The sequence below is a fragment of the Amblyraja radiata genome, chromosome 18, assembly GCF_010909765.2.
Source record: "Amblyraja radiata isolate CabotCenter1 chromosome 18, sAmbRad1.1.pri, whole genome shotgun sequence".
NCBI classification, from domain to species: Eukaryota; Metazoa; Chordata; class Chondrichthyes; order Rajiformes; family Rajidae; genus Amblyraja; species Amblyraja radiata.
Window position 1 is genome coordinate 29,652,515 of NC_045973.1, and position 18,157 is coordinate 29,670,671.

The following is an 18,157-nucleotide window of genomic DNA, read 5'->3' on the forward strand; positions in this document are numbered from 1 at the left end:
ATTTTATGAATTGAAGTCTATGCAGACCTAATTACTATGAGGTGTTTCTTTCTCTAGCTATTCTGCAGCCTCTGCCCCTCCACTTAAACTTGAACTAACTTATCTATGACAGTGTAAGTCTCATTGACATTAAGAAGAGATTGACATTTTATGAATTGAAGTCCATGCAGACCTAAGTACTATGAGATTTTTTTTTCTGCAGCTTCTACCCCTCCACTCTTCAGAACCTGTCCACACAAAAGTGTTTTGTGTGGACATGCACTGTGCCATAATGAACACTAATTTGATAATTTGCAGACTTACCATCCCATCTACCTGGACATGCATACATGTTTAATTTCCTCATTGATATGTAGATATTGTCTTACATAATATAAAACATGAAAAGATGTAAAATACTCCCCGACACATTTTATCTTCTATTATTAGGACAACCATCTCCACAAATTGACATTCTGCCAGGGACCATCTGGATTGCAGACGGCATGGCTATGGTGCAAGAACTGTCCCTGAGAAGTATTCCATCAACATTTGGCAAGCTAGCTGATCACCTTCTGAAACAACTGGTTGAGTTGGCCCTCGGTGTCCAGAGTAATGTTATCCACTTTGTTGTTGATACTTACAGGAAAGATAGCATCAAGAATGCTGAGAGAGGGAGACGCTCCGTTGCTGGAAGCTGAATCACCAAAATCTACAGTGGAGACCAGCAAGTACGTCACTAATGGAACAAAATTCTTGCATGTGGTGACAACAAATCAGAGCTTATCGTGTTCCTTTTTCAGACTTGGCAGAACAAACCATCTGCATGCCTGAAGAATGTGTCAGTTACTGTTGCTCATGATGGGGAGTGTCACGAGTTGACAGATGACAATGGGCAAATGAATGCTCGCTTGGTACCAGAGATAGAGTGCAACCATGAAGCCATGAAGAAGCAGACACTCGTCTTTTCCTTCATTGTCAGTATGCTGATAGTCATCAACCATCAACTTCAACAGATACAGCTAGATACCCAGTCCTAATCAGGAGTCCTGACACAGATGTGTTTGTGATTGGAGTCGCTGTGTCACAACATATTGGAGCAGACATTATTGCACACTGAAAAGGCAACAGTAGAAGGAGTATGAGTCTATCAAAGATTAGCTCATATCTGGAACCAGCTGTCATCAAAGCTCTGATATCTTTGCACTGTTTCACAGGGCGCGATTCAGTTAGCTCATTTCATGGAAAATCCAAATCCAATGCCTTCAAGTTGCTTGCAAGTGACAGAGCTACCCAGGCCACCTTTCATGAAATGGGAAGCTCATTCACAGTCAGTGATGAATTGGTGAGAGGTGTAGAGAATTTTGTTTGCAAGTTGTATGGGCAGGGCTGTGAGAAAGTAGATGAAGCTAGATACAACCTGTTCCTTGTGTTAACAAAATCAGAGGCTCGTCTTCCACCCACCGCAGACTCGCTCAGAAAGCATGTCCTGAGAACAAATTACCAGGCTGCTATACATTCAAAATGTCTGGAACAGTTTCCACAAATTCCCAGTCCAAAGGGACAATGGGTGGAAAATTGTAGGTGGTGAATTGGACATTGACTGGGGTGATCTGCCTCCAGCCCCAAGCACCTTGCTAGAATTAACATACTGTTCATGCAAGAAAACAAAAAGTGAGAAATCAAGTGCAGGGAAAGGAAGATGCTCATGTCAACAGCAATGAGTGAATTACTTATGATAATGGCGTGCTGGGGAATGACAGTGCGACAGTCCACCCACCCATACATACATACACACACACATCCATCCGTACGCACACTTCCATGTATGCACACATCCATCCGCACGCAGACATACATGTACACATCCATGCACACATACATCCACCCACACGCAGACATACATGTACACATCCATGCACACATACACATCCACACACATACATCCACACACACACATCCATTCCCACATACATCCATCCACACATACATCCACAGATACACGTTTGACAGGTTGGAGTGGCGGCGCTGCCTTGGCAGCTGCGGCTCGCCTGCAGTCCGTCTGTTTTTTCTTTTTTTGTTGTTTTCTTGTCCTGTTTTAGCTTGTTAATTTGAGTTATTAGGTTGTGTATGTGTGTGGGGGGGGGGGGGGGGGGGTGGGAGAAACGTGTTTTAGTCTCTTCCTTCGGGGGATGCGACTTTTCTTGTCGTATCCCCCATCTCCGTCTGCACTGAGGCCTAATGGCGGAGCTGGCGGCCTCCAACTGCGACCGACCTCGAGGCTCCGGAGGCAGAGCCAGCCAGGACTTACCAGCGCGAGGCTGGCCGACTTCGGGGCTGTGGCGGGTTCTGGCGTTCCGGCGGCTGCCCGACTCGGGGCTGAGGCGGTGTTCCGGCGGCGGCCCGACTCGAGGCTGAGGCGGTGTTCCGACTCAGGGCTGAGGCGGTGTTCCAGCGGTGGCAGCCCGACTCGAGGCTGAGGCGGTGTTCCGGCGGCGGCGGCCCGACTCCAGGCTGAGGCGGTGTTCCGGCGGCGGCGGCCCGACTCCAGGCTGAGGCGGTGTTCCGGCGGCCCGACTCGGGGTTGTGGCGGTATTCCGGCGGCGTGACCCAACTTCGGCAGTTCGGCCGCGGTCCCAGTAGATGATATCGTTGGGAGCTCGCAGGTCACAGGCTGGTGACCTGTTTTTACGGAGCTACCGCGGTAACAGCTTCGTCCGCTGGACTGGAGGGCGGCAGCTTCGACCACCCCGGGCCGCGGAGATTGAACCAGAGAGTTGTGAATTTGTGGAATTCCCTGCCACAGAGGGCAGTGGAGGCCAAATCACTGGATGGATTTAAGAGAGAGTTAGATAGAGCTCTAGGGGCTGGTGGAATAGAAACATAGAAAATAGGTGCAGGAGGCCATTCGGCCCTTTGATTCATTGTGATCATTGCTGATCGTCCCCAATCAATAACCCATGCCTGCCTTCTCCCCATATCCCATGATTCCACTAGCAGGGCTCAAAATTAGCGGTTTCCTCCTCCTATTCCCGCACCCAGCCCTGACAGCGGCCGCTGCTTGCAAATCCGCTAACGGCGATACCGCTTTCAAAACAAACCCTCCCGCACGCCGAGGCCGGGAGGAGGGAGGGAGGGAGGGAGGGGAGCCCCCTTCTGCCATCTGAAGCAACTGCACCGCTCGGCCCCACACCTTCCTGTTGGCTGGCGGAGGAGGGGAGGCGGTGGCGTGGAGATCTCAACCGCCTCCCCCTTTGGCGGCGGCACTTGGCAGTAGACAGGGACGGCCAAGGCAGCAGGGCGATGTTACCGTCCGTGTCCGATGAGCGCTGACCTTCCTTCCTCCCCACCTCAAGCCCTCTCTAACACTCTCTCTCTTGTACGCCCCTCTTATCCTGGGACCCCTCCTCTCCACTGATCCTCATTCCCGCCTCTATTCATGCATGTATGTGTGTGTATATGCATGGATGTGTGCATAGGGATGGATGTGTGTGTGGATGTGTGTATGTGTGGATGGGTGGACTGTCACACTGTCATTCACCAGCACGCCATTATCATAAGTAATTCACTCATTGTTTAAATAATTTGACCAAATAAACAGTGAAACGATCGACATTAAAATAAAACGTTATATAATCATTGATTTCCCCAATTTATTTGTTTACATTACATCTGATCTTCATCTGAATATTCTTCATCAGATTCCAAGTCTTTTGCAGTAATAGAGTCTCTGCAGTCAACACACTTACATAAATCTGTACATGGCACACCATGCTGTTGACATAAGCATCTTCCTTTCCCTGCACTTGATTTCTCAGTTTGATTTCTTGCATGAACAGTATGTTAATTCTAGCAAGGTGCTTGGGGCTGGAGGCAGATCACCCCAGTCATTGTCCAATTCACCACCTACAATACGTTGGATTTATCCAGGTTTTACTTCTAAAGTCAGTCATATACATCACAAATTTGGTCAGGAGATATTTCAGTTGAAATTTTAACGTTAAATCTGAAGTGGGAATGATGGAAACAGCGTTTATCAATAATTTTTTTTTAAATCTGGTGTATGCAAACTGGGTATCTTCATTGCTGTTCACAACACATACATTTAATCTGAATGTCCGGTAAATGGCGTTTTGACACCTTTAAACATATTACAAAAAGAATATTTGCTGCAGTTATGTCTTTTGGCCATCTCTTGTCAGTTAGTGTGATGTTTAACCTGTCAGATGGGTATAGTCGGTTTTAACAGCTATTATCATAAAATGCCTTTAGAAATGTCCTTGCAACCTATATATTTTGTTGTGGATAAATTATGTGGGAAGTGAGAGCTTTTCTGTACCAATAGCAATAACGACCCATGCTATGGCCATGTCATGATAATTTTCGGTCCTTCACAGATAACATGCTTGCATCAATCTGTATTGTGCATGGTTAAGCATATATGTTACCATGGTCCAGGATTTATTGACACAGGTTGATCATACGCTGAATAATCCAACCACATTTATGTTGGGAAGTGGAAAGAAATAATAGAAATTGCATTACTTGCAATGTGTAAAAAGAGTTGAGATACTGTATTGTAACTTTGCTGCATGTCATTGTGATATATATCATGTCTTGATTGGTGAATATGTTTAGTCTGTGACATTATTTGATGCATAATTGAGCATAATTCCGACTGGTAACTACGCACTTCGTTCGAGCACATTATCGCACGCGTCATGCAAGCCGTCTTAAATTGACCACCTAAACTGTCATTTGGCAACCTAAAAAGCTGCCTAAGTTGCCCGGCTGGCAACATGGAAATAAGTTAAGTGAGAGCCCTGCACTAGCCCCGAGAGCTCTATCTAACTCTCTCTTAAATCTGATGTGATGACAATGTGGTCTTACCAGAGCCCTATACAACTGCAGAAGAACTTCTCTACTCCTATACTGTAGCAATGTTACAAAATTTTGAGATTTTAAAAATCAAGTCTGTAACTTATCCCATCAGATAAAGCATAAAAATAAGTTTAATTTGACACCTAATTCACTTTCATATCTCAAGTATTTAAAAAGTTATGGCCATTTTCATACTGGGAAATGAGCATCTTGTTCCCTATTGACTTTCTATGGACATAACAAAAAAGCTGTGATCGTGAACAGTCAAAAGCCCATAACTTTCTTAAAAATTAAGAGAACTGAATGAAATTTTCAGTTATCATAGATTGAAGCATTCTGAAACAAATATAAAATAATCTTACTTGGATGACCTGAAATTAAAGCATATAATTAGTTAGTTACCTAATTGTAGCTAATTTCAGACTTCAATGACTAGATCTAAACACCTATCCATTTCTTAATAAATGATTAACATTTTTAAATAGCCTAAATGTCCAAATAATATTCACAAATAATTCACAATAAAACATGATTTTTAAATCTCATTTACATTAATTTATAGGCCAAATGGAAGGAATTCAGTGTTCAATTGCTGTAAATAAATGCCCATTTAAATCAGCTTTCCAGTGGGTCCCTGTGGAACGCGCTGGTTTAGAACGTTCACATTGCGGTAGATTTGTGCCTCAAATGCCGAGAAAAATACTGCGCGATATAATGGGCCCAAATTGAGCTACTCGCAATATTAAATTTTGTATAAAAGGATCTTTAGAAGCCCTTTTGAATGTAAAAATATACAACCTACCTTCTGCTATTTTCTTTATGAGACCCTGCGGTTGCTGACGGTCGCGGGTTTAAAGATTGATTTTTAAACTACTATAACTATTATTCAAGGCCTTTAAACCTAATAATAGCTTTTGCGACGGGGTCTATCAGCGATTTTTCGTTAATAATTAACTAGGCTGAACATTTTCGATTGGAACAGCTTAGAGAAAATCGCGTTTTAAACCCGCCCCCTCTAAACAGCGCCAAAATCGCGCACAACCTCAGCGGCAGATATTCAGCGACGCTTCAGGTAGGCTTTGCAACATACCTATATACTGATATCCTCTTGTTATGAAGGCCAACATTCCATTAGCTTTCTTCACTGCCTGCTGTACCTGCACGCCAACTTTCAGTGACCGGTGTACAAGGACACCCTGGTCTCGCTGTCCCTCCCACTTACCTAACCTAACCCCGTTGAGATATCACAAGCGTCACACCACTCACCCACTCACTATAGCACACAGCCATGAATGACATTTTTTTAAAGTTTAGTTTATTGTCACGTGTGCCAAGGTACAGAGAAAAACTTTATCGTTGCATGCTGTCCAGTCAGCGGGAAGACTATATGCGATTACAATTAAGCAGCAAGAATTTACACACAAGGAACTGCAGATCTTGGAATCTTGAGTAAAACACAAAGTGCTGGAAGAACCTAGCAAGACAAACAGTATCTGTGGAATGAATGGACAGATACCGTCCCCCTCCACAGAAGTTGTCTGATCCACTGAGCTTCTCCAGCAATTTGTGTTTTGCGCAAGAAATAATTTTATTTTTATTTTGCTGGTGCATATGACAATTAAATACTTCTGATTCTTCTTCAAGAGCTCCTCTGGTCTAGATGAGGATTTACAAGGGGGAGAGAATTGCCAGCACTTTCTAAACTTTACCAAAAGAATATTTTAAAAAGTGCCCCATGAAAGCTCCTCCCCTGTTGCAATTTTTAAGAAGGACAACAGAGATAATCCTGCAAATTATAGGTCAGTGAGCCTTGTATCAGTGGCAGGGAATTTACTGACGATTGCAAGAGACAGGATTTACTCGCATTTAGTAAAGCATGCATTTATTAAGGATAGTCAGCAAGGCTTTGTTTGGGAGAGGTCATGTCTCACCTATTTGATTGAGCTTATTTGAGAAGGTTACAAAGATGATTGATGGGTAGGGTGATGAGGATATTGTTTACATGCATTTTAGAGTCATAGAGTAATACAGTGTGGAAACACGCCCTTTGGCCCAACTTGCCCACACCGGCCAACATGTCCCAGCTACTCCAGTCCCACCAGCTCACATTTTGTATTTATCCCTCCAAACCAGTCCTATCCATTTACCTTTCTAACTATTTCTTAAATGCTGGGATAGTCCCTGCCTCAACCACCTCCTCATCTGGCAGTTTGTTCCATAGACCCACTACCTTTTGTGTGAAAATAGTCACCCCTCAGATTCCTATTACAGTTTTTCCCCTTCACCTTAAACCTATGCCCTCTGGTCCTCGATTTACCTGTGCATCTACCCGATCTATTTCTCACGATTTTATACACCTCAATCAGATCACCCCTCATCCTCCTGCACCCCAAGTAATAGAGTCCCAGTCTACTCAACCTCTCCCTATAGCTCAGACCCTCTAGCCCTGGCAACATCCTTGTAAATCTTCTCTGTTTAAGAAGTAACTGCAGATGCTGGAAAATTGAAGATAGACAAAAATGCTGGAAAAACTCAGCAGGCGAGGCAGCATCTATGGAGCGAAGGAAATATGCAACTTTTCGGATCGAGACCCTACTTCAGACTGATGTGAGGGGGGGGGGCGCGGGAAGAAGAAAAGAAGAGGTGGAGACAGTGGGCTGAGGGAATGCTGAGAAGGGAAGGAGAAAGTAGGGACTACCTGAAATTAGTGAAGTCAATGTTCATTCCGCTGGGGTGCAAACTGCCCAAGCGAAATATGAGGTGCTGCTCCTCCAATTTACGGTGGGCCTCACTCTGGCCATGGAGGAGGCCCAGGACAGAAAGGTTGGATTCAGAATGGGAGGGGGAGTTGAAGTGCTGAGCCACTGGGAGATCAGGTTGGTTATTGCGAACAGAGCCGAGGTGTTGGGCGAAGCGATTGCCAAGCCAATGCTTGGTCTCACCAATGTAGAGCAGTTGACATCTAGAGCAGCGGATGCAATAGACGAGGTTGGAGGAGGTGCAGGTGAACCTGCATCCAGGTAAACCTGGTTCACCTGCACCTCCTCCATCCTCATCTATTGCATCCGCTACTCTAGATGTCAGCTGCTCTACATCGGTGACATCAGAGTCGGTCACCAACCAGGTCAGCTACCGATGTTACCGTCCACAGGGCCCACAGCCGAAGCCTCGCGTGTGCGTGCGCAGCCACCAAGAGACTGGGTGTCCTCCCCCCTCCCCCATGTTTTGATAGCGATTTCCGCCCTTGCATGCATCTGCACTCCTAGATCCCTCTGCTCTATAACACTCCCCAGAGCCCTACCTTTCACAGTGTAGGACCTGCCCATGTTAGACTAATGCAACACCTCACATTTCTCCGTATTAAATTCCATCAACCATTCCTCAGCCCAACTGGCCAATAAATCAAGATCCTGCTGCAATTATTCACAACCATTTTCACTATCTGCAAAACCACCCACTTTTGTATCATCTGCAAACTTGCTTATCTTGTCATGTATGTTCTCATCCAAGTCATTGCCATAGATGACAAACAGTACGGGCCTAGGTCCCCCCCCCCCGAACCCTGAGGCACACCACTAGTCACAGGCCTCCAGTTCGAGAAACAACCTTCCAACATCACCCTCTGCTTCCTTCCATGAAGCCAACTTTCTATCCATTCAGCTCTCTCCTTGGATCCCATGCGATCTAACGTTCTACTATGCGGAACCTTGTCGAATGCTTTGCACTTTAATAAAGCATTAGCTAGGTCCCTCGTGGCGGGCTAATCCAGAAGATTAAATCACATGGGATCCATAGGTAAATAGGATACAAGATTGCTTCTGTCCAAGAACACAGTCGTGATGTTTTTTTTGGACTGGATGTCTATGGACAGTGGTGTTCCATAAAGATCAGTACTGGGACCTTTATTGATTGTAATATATAGACAAAAATTGTGTACCGTGGATGAAAATGCAGGCAGTCCTCTTAATAAATTTTCAGATTCCAGAAAATTGGAGTTGTGGAGAGTTGGGCAAAGAAATTACTAATGGCATTAAATCCCAAAAGTATGAGGTGATGCATTTTGGGAGGTCAACTGCAAGAGGAACATGGCAGAACCCTTGGGTGCAATGATATACAGAGGGATTATTAGGTTCCAGACAGCCTGACTTTATTCCCCTCCCCCCCAGGGTGGACACACCAGAGACTAGTGCAGAGCTTTAAGGTGAGAGGTGGACAGTTTGAAGGAGACAAGTTTTTTTTTTTAAACACAAAGTGGTAGGTGCCTGAAACACACTGCCACAGCAAGTGGTAGAACCAGATATGAAAGCAATGTTTAAGAGGCATTTAAATAGGTTTTTTGAACAGGCAGCGAATAGAAGGATAGGTTCCACTCGCAGCCAGGTGGGATTACAGACACAAAATGCTGTAGCAACATCTCTGAGCAGGCAGTATTTCATGACAGAGATGCTGCCTGTCCCACTGAGTTACTCTGGCATTTTGCGTCTATCTTCGGTTTAAACCACCATCTGCACTTCCTTCCTATGGCAGATCAGATTAGTTAGATTGGTGTTGTGGTTGATGCAGACTTGGTGGGGCCAAAAGCTCCTCGTTTAGTTTAGAGATACAGCTTTGAAACGGGCCCTTCAGCCCACCGTGTCTGTGCCGACAAGCGATCCCCATGCACGAGCACTATGCTACATACTAGGGACAATTTGCAACCTTTACTAAAGCCAATTAACCTACAAACCTGTACGTCTTTAGAGTGGGAGGAAACAGGAGCACCTGGGGAAAACCCACAAGGTCACGGGGAGAACGTACAAACTCTGCACAGACAGCACCCAAAGTCAGGATTGAACACGGTTCTCTGGCGTGGTAAGACAGCACCTCCCAGTCTGTCCCTGTGCTGTACTGTTTGCACTTTGTTCTACGTAGATGCCTTTTTTTTAAGCTTCTATAGGGAAGTTAAAATTATGGTGATCAAATGTTAAAAGCAGAATTATGTGCTAAAATCAGAGGTGGAAATGGACATGAAAAACTGACAGCTTTCATTCAGTACCTATTTATAGCCTTTGACTAAAATAACATTTCACAAATGATGCAATATCTTTCTAGTCATCCCACAAGGACTCTTTGACATAAAAACGGAAACCCAAGTCTATTATGTCACATACAAGCAAAACAGTTATATAATGTACCAATGTTAGAACATTGGTCATAGGAACAGGTCCTGCGTCTATGCAAACATTATGCCAAGACCATTCCCTATCTACCTACGCATGATCCTATCCATCCATTCCCTGTATATCCATGTGCCTATCCAAAACCCTCTTAAATGTCACCATCTTATCTGCCTCAACCCTGTGCTACAGGCGCTCACCACTCTGTAAAATAAAATTGCCCCACACATCTCCTTTAAACTTTGTCCCTCTTACCTTAAAGCTATGCCCTTTAGTATTTGAGTTTTCCATCCTGGGACTGTCCCGATCTGTGCCTCACATCATTTTAAAAACTTCTATCAGATCTCTTCCGTAGTCTCAGGCGTTCAAGAGGAAATGATCCAGGTCTATTCAACCTCTCCCAGTAGCCAAGGCTCCCTAATCCTGAATCTATGCTGCATAATTCTATCCCTCTATGAAATCTAGGTAAAATACTGTAAGGGGAAAGCAATCACATTGAAGTCATTTTCTTAAAAATCAATCATAGCAACTTGCAATGTCATCACATTTGGCTGAACAGAAATTTGACCAATCATCTCTATTCAGATTGACTTACTCAATCGGCCTGTTAATTCTTAGTTAATGCAATTTTCCATCTTCTGTCTGTATCAATTGCCAGTGCTTTGCTGTCATTCCCACCCTCAGAGATGTTTTGACATCCTTCTTAGAATAACATCCTAGTCAAAGAGTCATATGGCACAGAAACAGGCTGTTCGGCCCAACTCACTCATGCTGACCAAGATGCCCCATCCAACCTAGTCCTATTTGATTGCCTGGCCTATGTCCCTCTAAACCTTTCTGATCTATGTCCTTTTAATGGTTTTAATCTGTTTATATTTTGAGCAGAAAATATAAGTTTTATCGGGAAGTAACTTTAAGATCGTGTGAAAGTTTGAAATCAGAAGCTGCAGCAATAATTAGTTGTCAGAGTGGGGTTGAAGATACATAATGTATGTGCAAACAGGGAGTCCTAATTGTGCAAAGGGGAAAATCTGATTGAGACATGCTATTGATTACACAATTCATGTTTAGGAATAGGAATACTTTATGGTCACATGTGACTAGGCATAGTGAGATTCTTTGCTTGCATACACAATGTATACAAATAGCAACCACACCTATGGCGCTGGCAAAGTTACAAAGCACGCCGGCTCCCCCTTTTGTCCCCCCCTCAAACAGTTCCCCCATCGTCGTACAACTGTCGACGCCTCACTTCACGCCTCTGTGGTACCGACCCAGGCCCCAGCCGCGGGCTCCGTCAGCCTCTTCGCCCGACCCGGGCTTCTACCCCGCGAGGTCCCGACCCGAGCTTCTACGCAGAGTTCCGGGAGGCATCGAGACCGCGGCGCCTCAATAAAGGCCTCCAGCCGCATTGAGATATACACTGCAGTTTACAACACTACAGTGGGAACCTGTGACTCATTAAAACTAATGACCCAATGAACTTTAGATGATAAACCAACAAACAATTAGCTCAAAATAAATTAAGTGATTACAAGGTAAAATTACTGGCATGTATATTTTAGAGATTATGAATGATTTATTTTCAAAAAAGACAAAGCACTGGAATAACTCAGCAGGTGAGGGAGCATCCCTGGAGAATGCGAATTGGTGACATTTCAGGTCGGGACCCTTCTTATTTCTTTTGTTATTAGATCACTCCATTATCTGACTGCTTAATTCAATATTATCGATCAAATCCATCGAGCAGCTCGAATAAATTTGTATTCATTGCATTTTGCTTTCACTTCCTAAATTAATTCTTAAAGACATCATTTCTAAGCCTAATTCAACCTGAAGATTTCAATTAACACAGCACTTCAAAAGAATTTGGAAATATATATAATATCCTATAGGACAGCATAACTTTTCATCAGTACCTTCTATAGATTATCTTAGTTTCATCAAAGCATTATGTAGTATCACACTTAATTGGTTTGCTCCCATACGTCAATTTTTACAACATTTTAAAATTATTTGCCGTAACATTCTTCATTAATATGTTGAAATCTTCATCTAAATAGAACTTTCATACTATTTTCACTCTATCGGCAGAATACTCAAGCCTTCTTTATCGTAAGATAACTCAGCCATTTTCTTCCAGAAACCCAAATAACTCAGTTGGCCATTCATCTCAACAATGGTTGCATTTGCAATTTATTTGCAAACACAATGAACTACTGTATCAACAAAATAATATTAGGTTGTTCAATTCTATAATTGCACTAAGTAACAATTTCAACCATCCATTCGATACATTTACAAGATTCCATGGTCACATCCCCATTTTTACAGTGAAGCAAGCTTCCTCTAGCAGGCTAATCTAAATCTACAGTCAGGTCATCAACGGGAAGGTCTCTTATCTCACATAGGTAGAAATTAAGTCCTTGGCGTAATGCGTCATTCATAATGTTTATGCTGCAAAATAGGAGTTGCCTCATATTTCATCGCTGTTTCCTACTTTTTCCTTTATACATTAATGTAGCATCCCCTTAAATCCACTCATTCTATTACAGCTGAACTAGTTTTGAGGAAGGAAGTTACTTTAAAAAAAATATATTCAATTTCCACCGGGAGGCGCCATCAGCGATGGCAGCCTCGCCAACGGTCTGTCCGGCATTTTGTCCATTTTGTTATTTTTAGTGTGTTTTAAAAGTTTGTGTTAATGCTCTCTGGGCTGTTTTATGTGGGAGGGTGGGGGAGGGGGTCGGGGGACACTTTTTTTTCCAATCTCTTACCTTGCTGGAGATGCGATTGTTTTCCAGTTCGTATCTCCAGTCGCTCTGCGACCTAACATAATGTTGGCGTGCTTGTCCGGGACTGACTTTGGGCCGTGGACTTACCATCAGAGCCGATCCGTTGCCTGGGATTGACGCTCCAACCGCGGCCTGCAGTTTTCACCATCGAGGAGCTCAGTCTCGGGTAGAGACCAATGTCGGGAAGCTCCAGTCGCAGAAGGTTCGACCAGCCCCGACCCGGAGTCGATCGCCTGGCTACGGGAGCTGACATCCCCCCCGATGCAGGAGCTTGATCGCCCTGACATGGAGGGCCTGACCTCTGGCTACGGGAGCCAAGATCGTCCCGTCAAAGGAAGGCTTGAGGCCCCCGACTGCGGGAGAACAAAGGGAAGAGAAGAGATTGAACTTTTTTTTTGCCTTCCATCACAGTGAGGAATGTGGAGGAGTCACTGTGGTGGATGTTTATGTTAAAATGTATTTTGTGTGTCTCGTTGCTTTTTATTGGTATGACTGTATGGCAAATCAAATTCCTCGTATGTTGCAAAACATACTCGGCTAATAAAGTACGATTATGATTATAGATCTAAACTCATTCTTAATTGCCCTCAAGAAAGTGGTGGTGAGGTACCTAATTAAACTGCTGAAGTCTTGCTGGTGAAGGTCCCGCTGTGATTTTGTGTAGAGATAAACAGGATTTATCCCCAGTGACAACGTAGGACTGGTGATTCCAAGTTTGCATGGTGTGCAACTTGGAAGCAGACCCACATGTGTCTGTGCTCCCACTTGCTTGCTGCCCTTGTTCTTTGTAATTGAGGCTGCAGGTTTGGCTGATGCTTTTGGATAGCTCAAGCAATTAACTGCACCAATAAATGCAGTTAATTGGGGTAAATGAATATTTTTTGGGTAGTTGATGGGGATTCCCATAAGCAGTCTACTTTAGCATGAATAGCAGAGCACAACACAAACTATCCTGGAATAATTAGTGGGTATTTATGATCATCTGTGAATCTCATCTCTCCCACATTCTCTTTTATTCAGACTGTTCTTTTTTTTCCTTTCCTAATACCTTCTTTGTTTCTCTTAGCAGTTCAGTCATTTTACTGAAGGATAAATGAGACACACCCAAGCCAAATGTCCTCTAAATTAAAAAAAACACTAGCTGCAACAGAAAACATAGGAAGGCACCGGCTTTGTTGATTCTGCTTATTGGGGAAAATCTCTCAATGGCAATTTGTGCGGAAAAACTGCAAATTTACAACCGCTTTTGAAAATGGCACTCTTCTATAAAAGATGAACTAAATGTGCTGAGAAGTTAACCCATTTACTTCATGTGGGCTTGGCACATTGCTGGAGCTGTTTGGTTTTATGGATTGCTTGAACAATAATTTTATCTTCCAGTGCTAAAATCCCCAGCAATACTTGAAAACAACATTCCCCAGTATTCCAACCAACATTAGCCAAAATGAAAATCGGCCAATCTGATTATCCTTGCAAGTTCTTCATTGATGGATACTTGCTATTTGTAAGATGCTGGTTATGTTCGCTGATATCCAAACCATTATTATGATAGTGTACTGGAATCAGTTGTGAAAAATGTAAGCTGTGCAATCTAATGTAAGCTGTGATTTCCAATGAACAATATTCACCCACTCTGTACAAACTCATAACTTTGATTGATGTGTTTTGGCCACACGGCAGGCAAGATTGTCAAATAAAGTTCATGCTCATTTGTCAAAAAAAATCAGTTGCCTAAAACAATATTATTCATTTGAATCTACATGATGCATAGCTGAAATTAACTATCATGTATTTTAATCTCAGGAAAATATCTATCTCAAAATAACTGAATGTCACATTTTGCGTAAGGCAGCAGCTACTGACAGTAAATTTTATACCATGCCAAGTAAACATCACTAGATAAAATGCAGGCAATATAGGCAATAAATGCATAATTTATTTTATGCCAATGAACTATGAAAGAAAAATGTTATACTCCTGTGGCACAACATATTTTATCGATGTACTGGAATATTCTTTTCAACTGCAATCTAAATAAAGTAACAGGTTGAAGTGATTCTGTGAATATTATTATCACTCAGCATTTAATTGTCTTCCACCAAAGCAATTCTTGCAGGCTTGCAATGACCTGCCCAGTCAGTCTTAGTCATCTAATTTATCAAGAATAAAGATATAACTGATTTTCTTAAGAATCTTAAAGGGATATTTGTAAACCAAGGACTGATGTAAAACATTCTTGATAGTTCAGTCCAATATGGTTGTTGCCATGTTGCTAAAGAACTGCTGTCTATGACTTGAGTTTAAAATTTCAAAAAATATATATACTGCTAGTAACTTAAGGCATTTTTCACAGGGAGCCTTGAGCAAATGCAGTTCATGCAGGATGAAAAAGGATAATATGAGATCTAAATTGTATCAGGATGTAAACAGTACCCCAGAGTAGGCAGTACCTCTGGACTTCGAGGTATCCGGAGTGAACGAGGAAGAAGAGCAAGATAACCTCACCAAAGAGAATCGGCTTTAAAAACTACTTCAACCAGATGTGAGGGAGGAGCAAGATGCGAGAAAACCCAAGAGCAGGTAGGTAAACAAATCTGGAAGTATAAAGAGGTGGAGTTAATCGTTCTAGGATGAAAGAATGACATTCTAGTCAAGAGTCAAGAGTTTTATTGTCATGCATCACAGATAGGGGGGGGGATTGAGGGGTGATCTTATAGAAACTTACAAAATTCTTAAGGGGTTGGACAGGCTAGATGCAGGAAGATTATTCCCGATGTTGGGGAAGTCCAGAACTAGGGGGTCACAGTTTAAGGATAAGAGGGGTCTTTTAGGACCGAGATGAGAAAATCATTTTTTACACAAAGAGTGGTGAATCTGTGGAATTCTTTGCCACAGAAGGTAGTTGAGGCCAGTTTATTGGCTATATTTAAGAGGGAGTTAGATGTGGCCCTTGTGGCTAAAGGGATCAGGGGGTATGGTGAGAAGGCAGGGATGGGATACCGAGTTGGATGATCAGCCATGATCATATCGAATGGCGGTGCAGGCTCGAAGGGCCGAATGGCCTACTCCTGCACCTATTTTCTATGTTTCTATGTTTCTATGATAGGACAATGAAATTCTTACTTGCTGCAGCACAACAGAATATGTAAACTTAATACAGAATGGGAGATAAAGTTCAGTGTGGGAGACTGAAAATCTTCACGGAAAATTGTTAGGGCAACAAAATTAACTGGAGGCTATCTTTGAAGGTTGGTGGGTGGCTAATGTTGTACTGTTATTTAAGATGGGCAACAAGAACAAGCCAGAGAACTACCGTGTACCTGACCAGGTCAGGCAGCATTGCTGGAGAAAAAGGATAGGCAACCCTTTGGATCAGGACCCTTCTTCAGACTGAAAGTAGAGGGTGGAGGATGAAGAAGTGGAGGTGAGAAAAGATCAGTTCCAATCGGGCATAGCGGTGCCCTGGTGGGCCCATTGTTAGCTGGGGATGGTGCGAATTCAAGAGGGATACAATGTGGAGCACTGAGGAACTGGTTAAATGACTCGGGGGGAGGAAGGGGACAATGGAAGAGAGGAGAGGGAGGGGGAATGTGGGTAGACGTGAAATAACTAGTGGATTTTAAAAGAAATTCCACCCATTTTATGATTGGCAGTGGACCTCAGCCTCAGCAATTTAATTTACATTGATGACTATATCGAGATGGCATTGACACAGGTGCTCCGCGCTTCCTGACAGTTGCAGAGAAAGGTAAAGAACTACTGTCATTTCCCAGGAAATACCAGCCATAAGTTAAAACAGAATGACTATTTACTGTGACTGGTATAGATATGCTTGGGGCAATATTTTTTAAAGGAATAAAGTAGTAAGACCCATTCACGTCAGTTACCACTATAGAGTCCCATTTATGCATAGTGAATGCAATAGGAAAAAGGTATTTGGTTCACTATATTTCACTAGATATAAACATGCTAGAATATACATCAAAATTCCAGGAATTTCCAGACCTTTGCATTTGATTATGCTGTGTTATTTTGCTAATGACATTTGTAGCCGACTACCATGTTCAAATTTCCTTCACATGTGTGAAAGGCAGCGACATAAAGATAATTATTTTTCACTTGCAGTCAAAATCTTAAAATGACCAGAATTTCAATCCCAGGCTGTAGAGAGAAACCAAGGGGTTTCGTAATAAACATTCCAAACTGTGAGCTGGAGAGTTCTGCAAATCTATTTACACAAATAGGAACAGGTTTTTCCAAGGTGCAATGGCATGCCGGTCAAAAACAAGGGTTATATTGTTCTATGAGCATTGATTAGTTTTACCCAAACCTGGACAGATATAGAGTGACCCCTGAACATAGGTAGAAAGATAGATACCTGCAAACCAAAACTTCCTAGCAAATAAACATCCAAATACCGATTAAATATTATCTTGTACTTTAATGCTTAAGGAGGCACACGAAATGCACAAGAACAGATAAACAGTAATCACTAATTCTTCAGAAGCAAAGACAACTGAACAAAGCCCATTTTATCAGAAATAGAAATGTGAAAAATCATCAAATGTTTAAACTCAATTTTAAACATCAAAAATAAATTCCAACCTGGAAAGTAATCATATCCAAATATTATTTAGATTAATAAGTATATAGTTTTATACATTTAACAATCTTCCATTTTACTTTCTGGTGAAATCCACCTAACATGGATCACAAAAGAGATCGTAATTTACGCTCTAAAATACTACGCGTCAAAGAGAAATACTGTACCACTGCAGGATTGAAATGGCTTACCGTTCAATTACATAGAAATTGTCTCCATCATCATTTTGGTCAATGACGTGCTCTGAAGGTTCAACTTTCCTTTCAAACATTGCATCAAGGATTTCATATATCTGTTCCTGTTAAAATAATGCCAAGTCATGAACTGGTATATGTGTTTTTTAAATGCTTTTATTCCCTTCCTTTAATTTTTGAAGTACCCAAATTTGCATACTCCCTTATGACTGTAATTGAAAATAACCAGAATGAACATCTTTTAGGAACTTGGCAAATGTGCGATATATATCTTGTAGCATTTCAAGAACGTGCTAAATTTGAATTTTCTGTCTATTCTTGATTCAGCAATGGCGACAATCCAGCCTTGAACTTTAATCAAATCATATCTATTCACAAACATTCTTAAGGAAATTAATGTTCTCATCTATAGCTAGTACAAGAGACCTTTGGTAATGAGGCACCTTATGATTCTGGTGGTGCTGGATTGGCAGATGTTCCAGACTATTGGTTATCACTCCTAATACAACCATTGCTTAATTAATCTTCTTTCAGATGTTACACAGGAGT

General features: G+C 42.5%; 1 protein-coding gene across 1 annotated transcript in view; it reads right to left on the reverse strand.

Moving 5' to 3' along the window:
* Positions 1–18,157, reverse strand: part of LOC116983311 (mitochondrial carnitine/acylcarnitine carrier protein-like) — a 204,718-nt gene that overhangs the window by 35,426 nt on the left and 151,135 nt on the right. Inside the window, exon 11 of the mRNA XM_033037018.1 lies at positions 17,606–17,712. Within this exon, the coding sequence (XP_032892909.1) occupies positions 17,606–17,712 (107 nt within the window). The remainder of the gene's footprint in view (positions 1–17,605; positions 17,713–18,157) is intronic.